The sequence below is a fragment of the Cherax quadricarinatus genome, chromosome 50 (assembly GCF_038502225.1).
Source record: "Cherax quadricarinatus isolate ZL_2023a chromosome 50, ASM3850222v1, whole genome shotgun sequence".
In the NCBI taxonomy this organism is placed as follows: Eukaryota; Metazoa; Arthropoda; class Malacostraca; order Decapoda; family Parastacidae; genus Cherax; species Cherax quadricarinatus.
In genome coordinates this window covers 20,455,379-20,475,404 of record NC_091341.1, presented here as the reverse complement: position 1 = coordinate 20,475,404, position 20,026 = coordinate 20,455,379, and the positions used below count along the sequence as shown (strand labels likewise).

The following is a 20,026-nucleotide window of genomic DNA, read 5'->3' as shown; positions in this document are numbered from 1 at the left end:
TAGCTATTGCAGCAAAATAGTCCAGAAATGGAACACCTCTATAGGAAATTGGTAGGTCATGTACTGCTGACCGTGCAGCAGTGTCTGCCTGTTCATTGCCTTGTTCGTCGACATGACCAGGGACCCAACAAAAAACAATATCTTTATGCTTGGTAGAGATACGGCGTAGCCAAAGTTGGATACGGAGAACTAGGGGGTGAGATGTATCAAATTTTCGTACAGCCTGGAGAGCAATAAGGGAGTCTGAGACTACCACAAATGATGACACAGGCATAGATGTGATACGAATAAGTGCTGCAAGAATGGCATACAATTCAGCAGTAAAAATGCTAGCCGAAGATAGTAAATGCCCTCGCACGACGCTGTCCGGAAACACTGCTGCGAATCCGACACCGTCTGAAGACTTAGAGCCATCTGTGTACACAGCAATGGCATGAGAATGAGAGTGGAAGTGATCAAGAAAAAGAGAGCGGGAAGCCACCATAGGTAGTTGGGCTTTCGAGCAAGGGAGTGAGAAAGAACAGACCCGAACAGCTGGAACTTCCCAGGGGGGTAGAGAAAAGTGAGATGCTACATGAACATATAAAGGTGGTAACTGAAGGGAAGACAACAGCGAATGTAGGTGAAGAGAAAAGGGACGGAGCAAACAGGGGCGGCGAACAAATAAAGAATGTCTACTAATATCGGTGACCATTCTATAAATGGAAGGATTGTGGAGATCTTGAGAGTGTACATAGTAGCGAAGGCAATGGGCATCACGGCGATCAAACAAGGATGGAACATTCGCTTCTGCATAGAGGCTCTCAACAGGGGAAGAGCGAAAAGCACCAAGGCATAAACGTAATCCTTTGTGATGGATGGCGTTAAGGCTAGAGAGAGTAGCAGGAGAGGCCGCTGAATAAATCTGGTCACTATAATCGAGTTTCGATAAAACGAGGGTTGAATGTAGGCGAAGCAGAGTTCGACGATCAGCACCCCAGGAAAGATGAGCAAGGGTTTTAAGAAGGTTTAGCTGGCTGTGACAAGTTGCCTTCAGAGAGGTAATGTGAGGTTTCCACGATAACCTACGGTCAAAGAGAAGGCCTAGAAACCTGACTATCACGTTCGGGGATACGAGAGCCATAGAGTTACAAAGGATGATCGGAGATGACAGAGCGTCTAGTGAAAGTAATTTGGTGAGTTTTGGTACTGGAAAATTTAAATCCATGCGTGGTGGCCCAAGTGGAAACACGGTCGACCGCATGCTGGAGAGAAACTGCAATGAGATGACAGTCAGCACCTGCACAAGCAATAGCAAAGTCATCAACTTAGAGTGATGACCAAATATTGGGTGGAAGAACAGAGGCCAAATCATTTATAGCAAGAAGAAAAAGTGTTGTGCTCAGAACACATCCCTGAGGGACACCTTCAGCTTGGACAAAGTCCGGGGAAAGCACATTATTGACTCGAACACGGAATTGTCTGTCAGTTAAAAAGTTCTTAAGGAAGGATGGTAGATTGCCTCGGAGGCCTAAGGAGTGCACTTGGGCCAAGATATTATACCTCCAAGTTGTGTCATATGCCTTCTCAAGGTCAAAAAATATGGCAATAACTGAGTGATTATTTGCAAAGGCATTACGAACATACGTATCCAAGCGTAGTAAGGGGTCTATGGTAGAACAGCCCTTACGAAAGCCATATTGTCTCTAAATACCACATTAAATGGTGATTTACCAGACATTCCATCACTTTGCAAACTGCACTAGTAAGAGTGATGGGACGATAGTGGGAGGCATCATGTCCTGTAGTACCCGGCTTGTGGAAAGGGAGAACAATGGCAGATTTCCACAGCTGGGGAAGAACGCCTTGTGCCCAAATAAGATTGAAGAGGTGTAAGAGGACTACAAGGGCTGACTGATGTAAATGTTGTAACATACTAAAATGAATGTCGTCAGGTCCAGCTGCCGATGATCGGCAAGCTGAGAGTGTTGCCTCCAGTTCCTGAAGTGTAAAAGGCACATTATACTGTTCTTCTCTGAGAGAAGAAAAGTCCAAGGGTACTAACTCTCTGGCAGACTTTGAGGAAAGAAACGAGGGGCATAGATGGAGCCCCCGGGAAATACGAACCAGATGAGTGCCAATTTCAATGGCAACGTCAAGAGGGTTTGCTACATCAATACCGGCGACCCGTAGAACAGGAGCCAGGTCAGGAGAGTATTTACCACTCAATTTCCTCACTTTTTTCCAGACTGCACTCATAGAGGAAGCAGAGGTGATGGTGGAAACAGTCTCGCCAGCAAGTGCATTTAGCATCACGGATGACACGGCGAGCGATTGCACGCTTCTGCTTAAAATCAAGAAGTCTCTCATTGGTTCTATTGTATCGGTACCTGCCCCATGCAGCGCGTTTCAAACGTACTGCACGAGCACAAACAGGAGACCACCAAGGCACGCACTTCTGAGAATGCTTGCCTGAGGTTTGGGGTATAGAATGAGAAGCTGCGGTATAAACTGACGTCGAGAAGAGGTGTAGGAGCTCATCAATGGAGGATGAAGAAGGAACCTCACTAAAAGCAGTGAGCTGCGAGTGAAGGTCCCAATTTGCCCGATCAAATTGCCAGCGAGGGCTACGGAAAGGTGGTGAATATGAAGGAGAAGTAAAAATGATTGGAAAATGATCGCTGTCATGTAAGTCCGGTAGAACAGACCAGGTGAAGTCTAGTGCAGTGGAGGAAGACCAGACTGATAGATCGATGCAAGAGAGAGTATGAGTACGAGGATCAAAATGGGCGGGAGTACCCGTATTTAAAACATGGAGGGGGTGAGAGGTGAGAAAAGCCTCCAACTGGATGCCATGTGAGTCACAATGAGACCCCCCCCCCAGAGGAAATGGTGGGCGTTAAAATCACCAAGTAACAGAAGTGGTGGTGGTAAGGATGAAACAAGAAAGGCAAAGTCTGGGATAGAAAATGCTCGAGAAGTAGAGAGATATAAAGAACATATTGTAAACCACTTATTCAAGTGGATACGGGCTGCAGTGTAATGCAGCGAGGTATGGACAAATAGTTGACAGTACGGAATATCACTGCGTAGAAGAAGGGCACTTTCATTAAAGGTCCCATCTGAGAAAGGATCCGAAGAATACAATAAATTATAGCCTGAGATAGGTTGGAAAACAGCTGAGTGTAATTTTGGTTCTTGTAAGCAAGCACCAACAGGGGAAAACCTGGAAAGCAACACCTGAAGCTCACCCTGGTTACCCCTGAGGCCGCAGATATTCCACTGTAAATAGGCCATGATTGGCGATGAAGAAAATACCAGGAATCCGTAGGGAAAGGCACCTACGGACTAGAGGGGTTAGAAAAGTCAACGTGTGGTGGCATTGGAAGATGTTCAAGCAGCGAAGGAATGGAGCGTTGCGAAGAATGGGGTTGTGAAGGAGGAGGAGAGGGAAGAGAAGGAACAGGAAGTGAATCAGTGTCCATTGAAGGTTTAGTCTCTGCAATATATTCTGAAATGGCTTCAAGTGTTTCTGAATTCAAAGATGTATGGGAGACCATATTGGAGATAGAAGGGAGAGGGTGAGTAAAGATTGGGACAGTAATGGACTGTACCAAAGTAGAGGGGGACGAAAGAGTGTAAGGGACTGGAGATGAAGTGTGGGGGGGGGAAAGAAGAGGCAGAAACCTGGGAGGTGGCAGAAGAGGGAGAAACTTGGGAGGGGACGGGGGTGGAAGGCATAGTATGAGGAGGAGGGTGAATCTCCACACTTGTAATAGAGCCAGAGAGAGGGGAAGAACTAGGCACAGAGACTGGAAAGGTAAAGTGTGGAGGTGGAAGAAGGGAAGGAAGGGGCAAAGAAGATTTGAGCAATGTGGATTTTTTGAACTTCTGAGAAGTAGAGGGGCGATTGGTATTAGGTGTTGTACGAGGTCTTGTCGATACTGGGGCTTGTGAGGAAGGACACGAAGATGTGAGAACAGACTGAGTTGTAGTCGGGACGTCAGAGCCAAGGACAGCAAAAGGATTAGATGCCAGAATGGCCATGGGAGGGGTAACAACAGAGGAGGCTTCAGAAGATGGGACCCCAGAAGTGGGGGGATGTTTTGAAACACGAGAATAAGAAACACAGGGTAGTCTCCCTTGGAGGCGGAGATGAGTAACTGCCATAGCATAAGGGAGACCTTCTGCCTCTTTGAGGCAACGGATTTCACGTTCATTTAAGTAGACTTGGCAACGGCGGGAGTACGAAGGGTGAGCTTCATTACAATAAAGGCAAGATGGAGGTTGACTGCAAGATGTATTAGAATGGTCGTCGGCACCACAGACTGGGCATTCGGCTATAGATCTGCAATATTTCGCTGGGTGACCAAAACGCCAGCAATTTCTACACTGTTGCGGTGTAGGTATCACCTTTCAAACTTGTAACTGATGTCCCGCGACATATACAGAGGACGGGAGTTCTCGGCTGTCAAAAGTTAAACGAGCCACATTGCAAGGGTAACATCTCCGCCCACGGGCAGGAAGGACGTAAGTGTCTACTTTGAGGATTGGGAGATCCTGGAGTTCCAGCTGTTCAAAAATGTCATTGCCACATGACTGGAAATTCTGTTGGACTATGGTATGGGGCAGAATGACAGTACCACTACAAGAATTGAGAGAAAGATGTTTTTCAATAGTGATAGGAGTAGTATCGATATTCGAAAGGAGAGAAAGATCATGAGCTTGGGTAGCATTCTGGACAGTGACGATGCGCATACCGCTCTTGAGAGCATGAAATGAAATATCTCTACCAACTTGACGCAGGAGCGCTTTGCCAATACTATGGTCAGAAAGATAGGCAGAAGAAGAAGTCGGTCTTAAAGTAAAGAATTTAGTCCATTGTGTAGTCCGAAACTGAGCGTGGAGAGGGAGTGCATGACCTGTCGGTCTTTTCCAAGTAGAATGGGAAGGTAACGAAGGAGCATCATCAGGAGATTGACGTTGGCGTTTAGGAGTAGGACCGGAGTTGGTCCGGCGTGAAATGGGCTGGCGATTCGAAAATTGCCGTACCGTAGAGGGAGAGGCCGGAAGCATAGTCAAAGGAGAGCAGAGGTTAGACAAATCGAAGGAGTCAGTCGAGGCCCTGGTACCCGAAGCGGGTGAGGAAACAGCACCAGCAAGAGGTACAAGGGCATCAGGAGTGTCCAATGAGTGGTCCAAAAACAAGGCAGGGTCAGATTGGGGTACGGTATTAAGAAGGGGCCCGGGGGTAGTGGGTTCATGGATTGGGTTCTCCATGGTTAGGTTACTCCTTTGCTTTTTGTTTTTAAGAAAAAAAAGAAAGAAGAAAAGATAATAAAAATAAAAAAAAGAATAAGAAAAGGGGGGAGCGGGGAGGAATAGTTCCCAGGAGGAATGAAGGGACCGGAAATCTCCCTCCGCGCCCAAGAGGACCTCAGCACCGCTAGTAGCGCAGATGCAGCATGGAACCCGTGCCATACCCTACCCTTCATGCCAGTAAACCAGCAATCCGGGATAGCAACCTCACATCTGCCGAGCTACCTCGGTGGACAAAAGAGAGGGCGGCCGGATATCCGCCACAAAGCATACCTCCTTTGGCCACCACCCCTGGAATCCGAAAGGTGGCTTCCAGAGATACACCCGTCGCCTGAAAGACACCCAAAGCTACTCCGGGGTACCAGAGAGGGATCGGGACATCCCCAGGTGATCCAGATTCCACGGCAAACTACGCCACCGCCAAGAACCTCAACGGAATGGGATGGACCCCGGTATCCTTTCCCCTACCTAGGAACTAGCGTGCCTGTGGGAGAAATCCCAAAGGCCAAAAAGAGGAAGGGCAAAAGGGAGGGGTGGGGAGGGAGGAGGAGGAAAGGAAAAAGGGGAGGATAGGGAGGATGGGATAGGGAGGGGGGGAGGGGGGGTAATTAGGTTCGGTCTGAGGAAGGAGACCGACAGGTCTGATTCCTCAGACCAAGAGCCTCTTCACCACAGCAAGGAGCCCCCCTTGAAGAGGTGTAAGCATACTTGCACCTTTTGCAACAACAGCTTCCTTGATTGCCTTTCTGTTGGCCAAGATAGTAGCGATGGTTGATTGGGGTTTGTTGTACATCCGGGCCAGCTCAGAGGCACGCACTCCACTTTCATACTTTGCAATTATCTCTTTCTTCAGTTTGATTGTACACCTCACCCTTTTTACCACAGGGTTGGCACTAGAAGCTTTCTTGGGGCCCATGGTGGCTTATTTAGCAGTTACAAGCACTAAAAACAATGGAATAATACAAAATGTATCGAATGTATGTGTGGAACCAACCGCACTGGCTTGTAAACAATGGCACACTAGCTGAAGGCAGGGCAGCTGAGGTGCGCTCAGGCCGGACAGACAGGCGGACGCATTTGAGATGATTGTCCTTAACCGGGTTTTTCATCATTGGCCAAGCCAATATTTTTACCCTAAAACGCATCGTTATCCGATTTTATCGCTAGTCGATGTCATCGTTACCCGAGGGTCCACTGTACTATTATTAACAATTACGTGCACACTTGTTATGTCTTGTTATATACTTGATTATGCAGATTTTGCCTGGCTGTGAGAAACAAGTATATGGATCTGATAGTTACTGGGCTTGCTTCACTCGACACATGGCCCAGACAACATTCCACCCAGTTGGTACTTGTAAGATGGCCCCACCTTCTGACCTTTATGGTGTTGTCGATCATACACTCAAGTAGGTGCACTTTTTTAACTAGTATTGTCTTGAGTACCTGAGTATAAGGCACAGTCAAAAAGTTCTAAGCCAACTAAATAATCTTAGAGCTGTTGTAGTTTAATTTAGATTATCTGAATAACCTGCCACTAACTAAACACTTAGTGTCACTCCTACAATGTTTTGATATTCTCCAGGTAGTTGTTTGGAAAAATAAAAGTATTTTCATGTATTTGAGCTCATGAGCATTGAATTAGCTCCCATACAGATGGTCTTTCAGTTTTGTGAAGGCTGGAACCTAGAGAGGACCACAGATTCAATTTGTAAACAAGTGGAGTGATCACTGTTGCCAAAGCAAATACTTTTGGTTTTAAAAATAGGTTAGACAAATAGCCAATAAGACAGTTCTCATTATTATTATAATCATGGGGGAACACTAAACCCATAGGATTATACAGTGCATGTGGGGGAGGGAATGGATTTTTTTTTTTTTTTAACAAGTCAGCTGTCTCCCACCGAGGCAGGGTGACCCAAAAAGAAAGAAAATCCCCAAAAGAAAATACTTTCATCATCATTCAACACTTTCACCTCATACATAATCACTGTTTTTGCAGAGGTGCCCAGAATACAACAGTTTAGAAGCATATACAGTATGTATAAAGATATATAACACACCCCTCCAAACTGCCAATATCCCAAACCCCTTCTTTAAAGTGCAAGCATTGTACTTCCCATTTCCAGTACTCAAGTCTGGCTATATAAAAACAACTGGTTTCCCTGAATCCCTTCACTAAATATTATCCTTCTCACACTCCAACAGATCGTTAGGTCCCAAATACTATTCATCTCTATTCACTCCTAACACGCTCACGCACTCTTGCTGGAAGTCCAAGCCCCTCGCCCACAAAACCTCTTTTACCCCCTCCCTCCAACTTTTTCAAGGACGACCCCTACCCCGCCTTCCTTCCCACAAATCCAGTTCCATAGATCATGAGCCCCTTACCAGCCTCAAGGAACTTCCCTTGAGGGGTAGACAGTTCTCAAACATTCATTACAGCTGAAAATAAGTCCCTAAATATTTCAGTATGTCTTGCAACTCAGACCAGTCTCTTGCAAAACCACTCTTATGCCTATACTCTTTTTTTTTCTCAACAAGTCAGCCGTCTCCCACCGAGGCAGGGTGACCCAAAAAGAAAGAAAATCCCCAAAAAGACAATATTTTCATCATCATTAACACTTTCACCTCACTCACACCTAATCACTGTTTTTGCAGAGGTGTTCAGAATACAACAGTTTAGAAGCATATAGTATAAAGATACACAACATATCCCTCCAAACTGCTAATATCCCGAAACCCCTCCTTTAGAGTGCAGACATTGTACTTCCCATTTCAAGGACTCAAGTCCGGCTATATAAAAATAACCGGTTTCCCTGAATCCCTCCACTAAATATTACCCTGCTCACACTCCAACAGATCGTCAGGTCCCAAATACCATTCGTCTCCATTCACTCCTATCGAACACGCTCATGCACGCCTGCTGGAATTCCAAGCCCCTCGCCCACAAAACCTCCCTTACCCCTTCCTTCCAACCTTTTCGAGGACGACCCCTACCCCGCCTTCCTTCTCCTACAGATTTCAATGCTCTCCATGTCATTCTACTTTGATCCATTCTCTCTAAATGACCAAACCACCTCAACAACCCCTCTTCAGCCCTCTGACTAATACTTTTATTAACTCCACACCTTCTCCAAATTTTCTGCATAATATTTACACCACACATTGCCCTTAGACAGGACATCTCCACTGCCTCCAACCACCTCCTCGCTGCTGCATTCACAAACCAAGCTTCACACCCGTATAAGAGTGTTGGTACTACTATACTTTCATACATTCCCTTCTTTGCCTCCATATATAATGTTTTTTGACTCCACATATACCTGAACGCACCACTTGCCTTTTTTTCCCTCGTCAATTCTGTGATTAACCTCATCCTTCATAAATCCATCGGCCAACATGTCAACTCCCAAGTATCTGAAAACATTCACTTCTTCCATACTCCTCCTCTCCAATTTGATATCCAATTTTTCTTTATCTAAATCATTTGATACCCTCATCACCTTACTCTTTTCTATGTTCACTTTCAACTTTCTACCTTTACACACATTCCCAAACTCATCCATTAACCTTTGCAATTTTTCTTTAGAATCTCCCATAAGCACAGTATCATCAGCAAAAAGTAACTGTGTCAATTCCCATTTTGTATTTGATTCCCCATAATTTAATCCCACCCCTCTCCTGAACACCCTAGCATTTCCTTCTTTTACAACCCCATCTATAAATATATTAAACAACCATGGTGAAATTACACATCCCTGTCTAAGACCTACTTTTACCAGGAAGTAGTCTCCCTCTCTTCTACACACCCTAACCTGAGCCTCACCATCCTCATAAAAACTCTTTACAGCATTTAGTAACTTACTACCTATTCCATATACATGTAACATCTGCCACATTGCTCCCCTATCCACTCTATCATATGCCTTTTCTAAATCCATAAATGCAATAAAAACTTCCCTACCTTTATCTAAATAATGTTCACATATATGCTTCAATGTAAACCACTTGATCTACACATCCCCTACCCACTCTGAAGCCTCCCTGCTCATCTGCAATCCTACATTCTGTCTTACCTCTTAATTCTTTCAATTATAACCCTACCTTATACTTTTCCTGGTATACTCAGTGAACTTATTCCTCTATAATTTTTACAATCTCTTTTGTCCCCCTTTCCTTTATATAAAGGGACTATACATGCTATCCGCCAATCCCTAGGTGCCTTCCCCGCTTTCATATATTTATTAAACAAAAATACCAACCACACCAACACTATATCCCCCTCTGCTTTTAACATTTCTGTCATGATCCCATCAGTTTTAGCTGCTTTACCCCCTTTCATTCTACCTAATGCCTCACGTACCTCCCCCACACTTACATTCTGCTCTTCTTCACTTCTAAGAGATGGTATACCTCTCTGGCCAGTGCATGAAATTACCGCCTCCCTTTTTTCCCTCAAAATTTAAAAGTTCCTCAAAATATTCTCGCCATCTACCTAATACCTCCCTGTCCCCATCTACTAACTCCCCTACTCTGTTTTTAACTGGCAAATCCATACGTTCCCTAGGCTTTCTTAACTTGTTTAACTCGCTCCAAAATTTTTTTCTTATTTTCATTAAAATTTCTTGACAGTGCCTCTCCCACTCTATCATCTGCTCTCCTTTTGCACTCTCTCACCACCTTTCTTTTACTCTCCATATACTCTGCTCTTCTTATAACACTTCTGCTTTGTAAAAACCTCTCATAAGCTAACTTTTTCTCTTTTATCACACCCTTTACTTCATCATTCCACCAATCCTCTTTTCTTCTGCCCCCACCCTCCTATAAACACAAACTTCTGCCCCACATCCTAATACTGCATTTTTAAAACTCATCCAACCCTCTTCAACCCCCCCCCCCCCACTACTCATCTTTGCACTAGCCCACCTTTCTGCCAATAGTCGCTTATATCTCGCCCGAACTTCCTCCTCCCTTAGTTTATACACTTTCACTTCCCTCGTACTTGTTGTTGCCACCTTCCTCTTGTCCCATCTACCTCTTACTCTAACTGTAGCTACAACTAAATAATGATCCAATATATCAGTTGCCCCTCTATAAACATGTACATCCTGGAGCCTACCCATCAACCTTTTATCCACCAATACATAATCTTACAAACTACTTTCATTACGTGCTACATTATACCTTGTATATTTATTTATCCTTTTTTTTTTCATAAAATATGTATTACTTATTACCAAATCTCTACACATAGCTCAATTAAAGGCTCCCCATTTACATTTACCCCTGGCACCCCAAATTTACCTACTACTCCCTCTACAACATTTTTACCCACTTTAGCATTGAAATCCCCAACCACAAGTACTCTCACACTTGGTTCAAAACTCCCCACACATTCACTCCACATTTCCCAAAATCTCTCTCTCTCTCCTCTACACTTCTCTCTTCTCCAGGTGCATATACGCTTACTATAACCCACTTTTCACATCCAACCTTTATTTTACTCCGTATAATCCTTGAATTAATACATTTATTGTCCCCCTTTTCCTGCCATATTTTATCCTTCAACATTATTGCTACACCTTCTTTAGCTCTAACTCTATTTGAAACCCCTGACCTAATCCCATTTATTCCTCTCCACTGAAACTCTCCCACCCCCTTCAGCTTTGTTTCACTTAAAGCCAGGACATCCAGCTTCTTCTCATTCATAACATCCACAATCATCTCTTTCTTATTTGCACATCATCCATGCACATTCAGACTTCCCACTTTGACAATTTTCTTCTTATTCTTTTTAGTAATCTTTACAGGAAAAGGGGTTACTAGCCCATTGTTCCCGGCATTTTAGTTGACTTTTACAAGACACATGGCTTACAGAAGAAAGATTCTTATTCCATTTCCCCATGGATATAAAAGGAAAAGTAATAAGACCAAGAACTATTAAGATAAAATCAAAGAAAAGTCAGAGTGTGTATAAATAAACGTGTACATGTATGTGTAGTGTGACCTAAGCGTGAGTAGAAGTAGCAAGACGTATATATACCTGTCATCTTGCATATTTATGAGACAGACAAAAGACACCAGCAATCCTACCATCATGTAAAACAATTACAGGCTTTCGTTTTACACTCACTTGGCAGGACGGTAGTACCTCCCTGGGTGGTTGCTGTCTACCAGCCTACTACCTACATATTTGAAAAAGCCCACCTATGGGCAAACCTTTATGCCAGTTGCCTCCACTGTAATTGTTTTTCTTTTTACCATATCAGTCTAAGTTCCAGTAGTTGCCTTCTTTCAAGTGTGTCTTGCATCCATTTTGTACAGTCTTCTAAAACTATCATATATTACTATGCTAAATTATTTTACTACAATAGCTCTAAGATAAGATACAAGTTAATTTTTACACACAGATTACGAGGAGTGGCAGGAGTACGCGTAGTGGATGCTTCCATCATGCCGCAGATAGTGTCTGGCAACCTCAATGCACCAGTCATTATGATTGGTGAGAGAGCTGCTGATCTCATTAAGCAAGATTGGGGCATCTCCATTTAATTCTTGTAAAAAAGAGTATAATCCTCAGAATATACCTGGAGGGTGTTCCGGGGGTCAATGCCCCCAAGGCCCAGTCCATGACCAGCATAATTGACATATGTTATTGCTTATAAAATGATGCTGGCCATGGTTGGCTATGTGAAGTGTATACCACAATCTAAAAAATATGGAATAAATACTCGGTATGTGTGAGAATAAATAACGGTATCAATGTGTACACGCATGGATAAACACTCAGTATGAGTCGAATCAACAGTATCATTTGTCACCTCAGAAGAGGTGCCTTGATGCTGGTTATGGGTTCTTGATCTAGGGAAATGAATTTATCCTTAATTGCATTTAACATGATTGCCTCCCTAACCATAGGGTGTCACCAAGGAATTTGTGAGGGAGTAGCAGAAGCACTGTACAAACCACTAACTATGTTCTACAAGTCAATGAACACAGGACAATTTAAAACAGTGAATTCAGTACCTATATTTAAGATAGGAGATAGGCAGGAGGAATTCAATTACAGGCCAGTTTCATTGACATATTTACCATGCAAGATAATGGAAAAGGTAGTTGGAAGGAGAGTGGTAGAGCACTTGGAGAGAAGTAATTTCATAAGCAACAACTAGCATGTGTTAAGAGATGGCAAGCCTTGTCTTACCACCCTTAAGGAATTTTGACAAAGTAATGGAACCAAGATAAGGCATTTGATACTGTACTCCACATGAGACTCTGTATAGTCCTTGTGGCTTAGCGCTTCTTTTTTTGATTATAATAATCCACATGAGACTGGAAAAAACTTGAAGCATGCAGAAATAACTGGGAATATACTTCTGTGAATCAAGGAGTACCATGGAGAAGGAAACAGAATAATTTTCCGGGAAGGTATGTCAGAATGGGGAAGAGTAACAAGTAATATACCACAAGAATCGGTATTAGAAATAGTCTGTTTCTGGTTTAAGTCCTTGTGGCTTAGCGCTTCTTTTTGATTATAATAATAATAATGGTTTAAGTAAACGACATAACCAATGAAATTGAGTCAGATATATCCGTTCACTGTTAACATAAAATTAATGAAATATAAACGGATGAGGATAGGGAAAGGCTGCAAATGGATCTAGACAACCTGCAGGGTTGTTCAGATAAGTGGTTCCTTGAATTCAACCCCTGCAAATGCAAGGTTATGAAGACTGGTAAAGGGGCCAGAAGACCAGACACAGTTATAGATGGAGGATAGAGGCTGCAAACTTCATTCAAAGAAAAGGATCTGGGAGTAAGCATACTGCCTACCAAATCACTTCTGCATCCAATGCTTGCCTGGCAAATCTGAGGCTGGCCTCCAAGAATCTTAACAGTCATTCTGGGTGTTTTATACAACATGTCATCTTGGAGTATGCAGCACCAGTATACAACCTATACCTTACAAAGTAGAATTACCTTAATGAGGAAGTGGTGGAGGCAAATTTCATATTTAGTTTTATGAATAATGATAGGGCCCATGAGGCTAGGAGAGAGAGACTGGCAAGTCGAGAGGCAAGGCCAGGAGCTGAGACTTAACCCCTGCAATCATGCACATAGTACGAGAGAAGAATCAACAGTAACATTGTACACATGCACAAGGAAATTCTCACTAAGTACCAAAGTAAAGAATCAACAGTATCAATGGTGTATGCTGTATAGTCCTTGTGGCTTAGCGCTTCTTTTTGATTATAATAATAATCAATGGTGTACATACATGGATACATACATGTGATTGCCACAGGGGCATTGACCCTCAAAACCTCCCCAGGTATGCTCTGGGTAACACTGTATACCCACCAGAATAAACTCATACCCAGTATTAGAATGTGAAGAATCAACAGTATTAATAGCCTGAAAGACAAATGAAAATACAGAATAAGGAATATATTTAAACAGCTATATTATGTTGTAAATAATATACACCAATAGTTATATTACATGCAAATTTGTCACAAAATCATGCAGACAGCTTTGCCAACCAAAACCACAAAACTGGAGTTACAAAGATGGACATTACAATAGTATTAAATTCACAGTACTTCTATTGCTTTTGTGTAAATATTAGAGAGCATGATATAAAGAAATATAGAACATTTATCTCAGGTTAAGTGACAAAAGGCCACCTCAGTGTCAAAATACAAACCACATGTGAGGATTTCTACTGACATCTTTAGCACTTAGTTCTGATTGTACTAATAATAATATTCACATATTTCTGAGGTGCATCTTCATAGTTTGCTTCCATTTTCTATCCCCAAACATTGTGATTGTTTAATCAATAACTTATTTATAAAACAATCTGTCAAATGTAATTGTTTTCTTTAATACAGTACTTAATAAAAAACAATCATAAGTATCAGTAAATATGTTACATTTTTGTTTGATTACACAGACTTGCAGGCCTCCATATTAAATTTTTATCTTAGTGGCTTTGTGGACCTGTTACAATGTGAGGGGGTTGCAACCACCCCTTCTAAACTCCTCAGGTTTAACTACAGTATATAGCACAGAGCCTTTTACATTCACTGTTACTGTATGTCTAAGGTTATTATGTGTATGAGGTCCTGCATAATAACAAGTGGATAACTTACCTCCTGGGAACATATGCAACATAACTGTTAGTCTGTGGTATGAAGCATCACTCAGAAGGACACCACCACCTATAAAGGTATTATGCCAAACCACAGCAACTCCATAGTAATAAAGGTGTCAGGAAAACAGCTACTGTATAAAATAAAATATATATATATTTTAATATTAACAGTACGTATTTACAAGGCAGAAACAGATTAAATTGGTGAACTATGTTACTTCTGGCATAAATTGTATTCCTTTTTTTTTAACAAGTCAGCCGTCTCCCACCGAGGCAGGGTGACCCAAAAAGAAAATACTTTCATCATTCAACACTTTCATCTCACTCACACACAGTCACTGTTTTTCCAGAGGTGCTCAGAACACAACAGTTTAGAAGCATATACGTATAAAGATACACAAAATATCCCTCCAAACTGCTAATATCCCGAACCCCTCCTTTAGAGTGCAAGCATTGTACTTCCCATTTGCAGGACTCAAGCCCGGCTATATAAAATTGTATTCACAAATAATTATTCCCAAACACATACTGCTGCCTTACCAGTGTCTTGACACACTAGCCTTGAGTAAGCTTCTCCAGGTATTTCAAATGTTTAACACACTGGTAAATGACTAATGTAATTCTTCACTGCTTTAAGCCTCCTCCTTGCTGCAACCTTCACAAACCATGTATAAAACTATACTCGGGTACATTCCCTTTCTTTGGCTGCCACAGATAAATTTCTTTTCCACAGATGCCTCAACACACCACCTACTTGATTTTTTTATAAACCTATCTGCTGACATGTCCACTCCTAAACATCTAAATAAGCCCACTTTTGCCATACTCCTTACCCCTAATCTGATACCCACTCTATCATTACCCTCATCGGTCTACTCTTTTCTATGTTCATTTTTAATTTCCTACTTGTATAAAATATTCTTGCAACCAAAAAATTAAACAAAAGAATCCAAACTATTCAAAATGTACATGTGATATGTCTACAACCTGGAAGTGGCATTTACTTTTTCCTTATCGTGAAGCAGTGGTGGCCAGGGCATGGTACCGAGTCAAGTCTTCTGGAGCAACTGAAGGCACCAACTTTGCTGCAGCAACATAGAAGTCATTTTCCTCAACCTCAACAGTGGCATTCTCTTCCTGCACTAAACCTGAAATTATTTATTTTAATATTACAATCACTCTTTATTCGACACTAATTCATTGAAATAATGTAGATAAAATAACAGACAATATGTTAGGTAAAAGGACACAAGTGCAACTAATGTGACATTTTATTGTGAAAACATTTTGCTCTCCAGGAGCTTTGTAATGGCTTGACAAAGCTCCTGGAGAGCAAAACGTTGTCACAATAAAATGTCACATTAGTTGCACTTGTGTCCTTTTACCTGACACTAATTCAGTAATTATCAAATGCAAGCTATAAAACATGGTGGAGGTGGTTCAGCAAGATAGATTAAAGATACAATATATGCTCTCTTAACTGTTCACTGATTAACCAAAAGTCATAATTGAACTGCCTAATGGACAGAAGAGGCCAGAAATATGAGAGGGGGGATTGGATTTTTATTTTACTATTTCATCACATGTCACTGTGAATATTTCCCTCCCATACATAGGCATGTGTGAGTGTCAGACAGGAATGAATGGAGACGAATGGTGTTTGGGACCTGACGAGCTGTTGGAGTGTGAGCAGGGTAATATTTTGTGAAGGGATTCAGGGAAACCAGTTAGCTGGACTTGAATCTTGAAAGTGGGAAGTACAATGCCTGCACTGTAAAGGAGGGGTTTGGAATATTGGCTGTTTGGAGTGACATCTAAACCATAGTATCTAAGCATCTCTGCAAAGACAGTGATTATGCTTAAATGATGGAGAAAGTGTTTCTTTCTTTTTTGGGTCACTCTGCCTTGGTGGGAGACTACTGATGTGTTAAAAAAAAACATTGGCACATTTTATAAAAAAAGCAAGGAAAAAACTCAAACAGCTTTGAAAAATAAAACATAAAAATCCACATTTTTTGACTTCCATACTTTCCTACATATAAGGCACATGAGCATTACAAGTACTCCAACTTTATTACTGTAATGAACTACATCTTCTTTTATGAAACACCTCTTGCCAATAACCCAAAAACCTACCCTTGACCCCTTACCTTAAGCATATGAGGTGTGGGGTGATTCTCCAAGATTTTTCTTGGGTGTTGGGGGGGGGGGCAGAAAATATGCCTTATATGCCAGACAATATGGCATACTGTGAAAAAAAAAAAAAACTTACCATACCTGCACTAACAACCATATACATGTATCGAAGATAAATATATTTGATAAAGTAAGCACCAAGTAAAAAATATCAAAAATGTTAAGAGGAAGAGGTTGGTATACCTGAAGTATACCTGGTGAGGGTTTCAGGGGTTAATGCCCCCACCCCCGGTGGTGAGGAATGCAACTTAGAGCTCTATGCGAAGGAACATTACAACCAACTTTCCTGTCTCACAATCATCACACACCACACATACCATTTATCCTATTTTCAATGTGAAAGTCTATAACAATTCTGTCTTAAGGAGGGCATCCAAAAAATGCAATAACAAAACAAATTTAACTTGATATGAGAAATAATTTTTAAAGCAATAAATCATAAAAACTCATTTAGGTACTGCAGCAATTAACCAACCATAAACCATGGTAAAAATGGGTGAGTTTATGATACATCTGAGTACACATTAAAACACTGCACAACAAATCCACATTTCTAAACAAGGAGAATTTCTGAAACTTAGTAACAAAGTTCCTAGGTAGTAGGCTGGTATACAGAAGCTGCCCAGGGAGGTACTACCGTCCTGCCAAGTGAGTGTAAAACGGAAACCTGTAATTGTTTTACATGATGCTAGGATTGCTGGTATCTTTTTTCTGTCTCATAAACATGCAAGATTTCAGGTATGTCTTCCTGCTGCTTCTTACACTTAGGTCACACTACACATACATGTACAAGCATATATATACACACACCCCTCTGGGTTTTCTTCTATTTTCTTACTAGTTCTTGTTCTTGTTTATTTCCTGTTATCTCCATGGGGAAGTGGAACAGAATTCTTCCTCCGTAGCCATGCGTGTTGTAAGAGGCGACTAAAATGCCGAGAGCAAGGGGCTAGTAACCCCTTCTCCTGTATAAATTACTAAATTTAAAAAGAGAAACTTTCGTTTTTCTTTTTGGTCCACCCCGCCTCGGTGGGATACGGCCAGTTTGTTGAAAAAAAAAAAAAAGTGTCCATACTTTTTTTTGGGGGGGTATATTCATGTGATACAAATATAGCAGATTCATATTCTAGGGTATGGAAAGCTATCAAAAAAATAACTTTTTTTTTTAACAAGTCGGCTGTCTCCCACCGAGGCAGGGTGACCCAAAAAGAAAGAAAATCCCCAAAAAGAAAATACTTTCATCATTCAACACTTTCACCTCACTCACACATAATCACTGTTTTTGCAGAAGTGCCCAGAATACAACAGTTTAGAAGTATATACATATAAAAATACACAATATATCACTCCAAACTGCCAATATCTCAAACCCCTCCTTTAGAGTGCATTTCCAGGACTCAAGTCTGGTTATACAAAATAACCGGTTTCCCTGAATCCCTTCACTAAATATTATCCTGCTCACACTCCAGCAGCTCGTCAGGTCCCAAATACCATTTGTCTCCATTCACTCCTATCTAACACGCTCACGGACGCTTGCTGGAAGTCCAAACCCCTCTCCCTCAACACCTCCTTTACCCCCTCCCTCCAACCTTTTCAAGGACAACCCCTACCCCACCTTCCTTCCCCTACAGATTTATACGCTCTCCATATCATTCTACTTTGATCCATTCTCTCTAAATGACCAAACCACCTCAACAAACCCTCTTCAGCCCTCTGACTAATACTTTTATTAACTCCACACCTCCTAATTTCCACACTCCGAATTTTCTGCATAATGTTTACACCACACATTGCCCTTAGACAGGACGTATCCACTGCCTCCAACCGCCTCCTCGCTGCAGCATTTACAACCCAAGCTTCACACCCATATAAAAGTGTTGGTACTACTATACTTTCATACATTCCCTTCTTTACCTCCATAGATGACATTTTTTGCCTCCACATATACCTCAATGCACCACTCACCTTTTTTCCTTCATCAATTCTATGATTAAGCTCATCCTTCATAAATCCATCCGCTGACACGTCAACTCCCAAATCTCTGAAAACATTCACTTCTTCCATACTCCTCCTCCCCAATTTGATATCCAATTTTTCTTTATCTAAATCATTTGGTTGGTAGACAGCAACCACCCAGGGAAGTACTACCATCCTGCCAGATGACTGTGAAACAGAAACCTGTAACTGTTTTGCATGATGGTAGGATTACTGGTTTCTTTTTCTGTCTCATAAACACGCTAGATAACAGGGATATCTTGCTACTCCTACTTACACTTTGGTCACACTTCACAGACACGCACATGCATATATATATATACGTACAGTGGACCCCCGAATAACGATCTTTTTTCATTCCAGAAGTATGTTCAGGTACCAGTACTGACCGAATTTGTTCCCATAAGGAATATTGTGAAGTAGATTAGTCCATTTCAGACCCCCAAACATACACGTACAAACGCACTTACATAAATACACTTACATAATTGGTCGCATTGGGAGGTGGTCGTTAAGCGGGGGTCCACTGTATACATACATCTAGGTTTTTCTCCTTTTTCTAAATAGCTCTTGTTCTTCTTTATTTCTTCTACTGTCCATGGGGAAGTGGAAAAGAATCTTTCCTCCGTAAGCCATGCGTGTCGTATGAGGCGACTAAAATGCCGGGAGCAATGGGCTAGTAACCCCTTCTCCTGTAGACATTTACTAAAAAAGAGAAGAAGAAAAACTTTATAAAACTGGGATGCTTGAATGTGCGTGGATGTAGTGCGGATGACAAGAAACAGATGATTGCTGATGTTATGAATGAAAAGAAGTTGGAAGTCCTGGCCCTAAGCGAAACAAAGCTGAAGGGGGTAGGGGAGTTTCGGTGGGGGGAAATAAATGGGATTAAATCTGGAGTATCTGAGAGAGTTAGAGCAAAGGAAGGGGTAGCAGTAATGTTGAAGGATCAGTTATGGAAGGAGAAAAGAGAATATGAATGTGTAAATTCAAGAATTATGTGGATTAAAGTAAAGGTTGGATGCGAAAAGTGGGTCATAATAAGCGTGTATGCACCTGGAGAAGAGAGGAATGTAGAGGAGAGAGATTTTGGGAGATGTTAAGTGAATGTATAGGAGCCTTTGAACCAAGTGAGAGAGTAATTGTGGTAGGGGACCTAAATGCTGAAGTAGGAGAAACTTTTAGAGAGGGTGTGGTAGGTAAGTTTGGGGTGCCAGGTGTAAATGATAATAGGAGCCCTTTGATTGAACTTTGTATAGAAAGGGGTTTAGTTATAGGTAATACATATTTTAAGAAAAAGAGGATAAATAAGTATACAAGATATGATGTAGGGCAAAATGACAGTAGTTTGTTGGATTATGTATTGGTAGATAAAAG

General features: G+C 41.8%; 2 protein-coding genes across 7 annotated transcripts in view; one reads left to right on the top strand and one right to left on the bottom strand.

Moving 5' to 3' along the window:
- The window catches only part of LOC138854145 (glucose dehydrogenase [FAD, quinone]-like), a 77,705-nt gene extending 63,953 nt beyond the window's left edge, over positions 1-13,752 (top strand). Inside the window, exons 13-14 of the mRNA XM_070095496.1 lie at positions 6,556-6,707; positions 11,712-13,752. Coding sequence (XP_069951597.1) covers positions 6,556-6,707; positions 11,712-11,853 — 294 coding nt within the window. The 3' untranslated portion in view covers positions 11,854-13,752. The remainder of the gene's footprint in view (positions 1-6,555; positions 6,708-11,711) is intronic.
- Positions 13,753-14,109: 357 nt separating this feature from the next.
- Positions 14,110-20,026, bottom strand: part of Pex6 (peroxin 6) — a 29,690-nt gene continuing 23,773 nt past the window's right edge. For 5 of the 6 annotated variants that reach the window (XM_053785918.2, XM_053785916.2, XM_053785917.2 and 2 more), the window contains one exon: positions 14,110-15,606. In XM_053785918.2, the coding sequence (XP_053641893.1) occupies positions 15,470-15,606 (137 nt within the window). In that variant the 3' untranslated portion in view covers positions 14,110-15,469. The remainder of the gene's footprint in view (positions 15,607-20,026) is intronic. The other variant, XM_070095493.1, reaches the window with a different exon arrangement.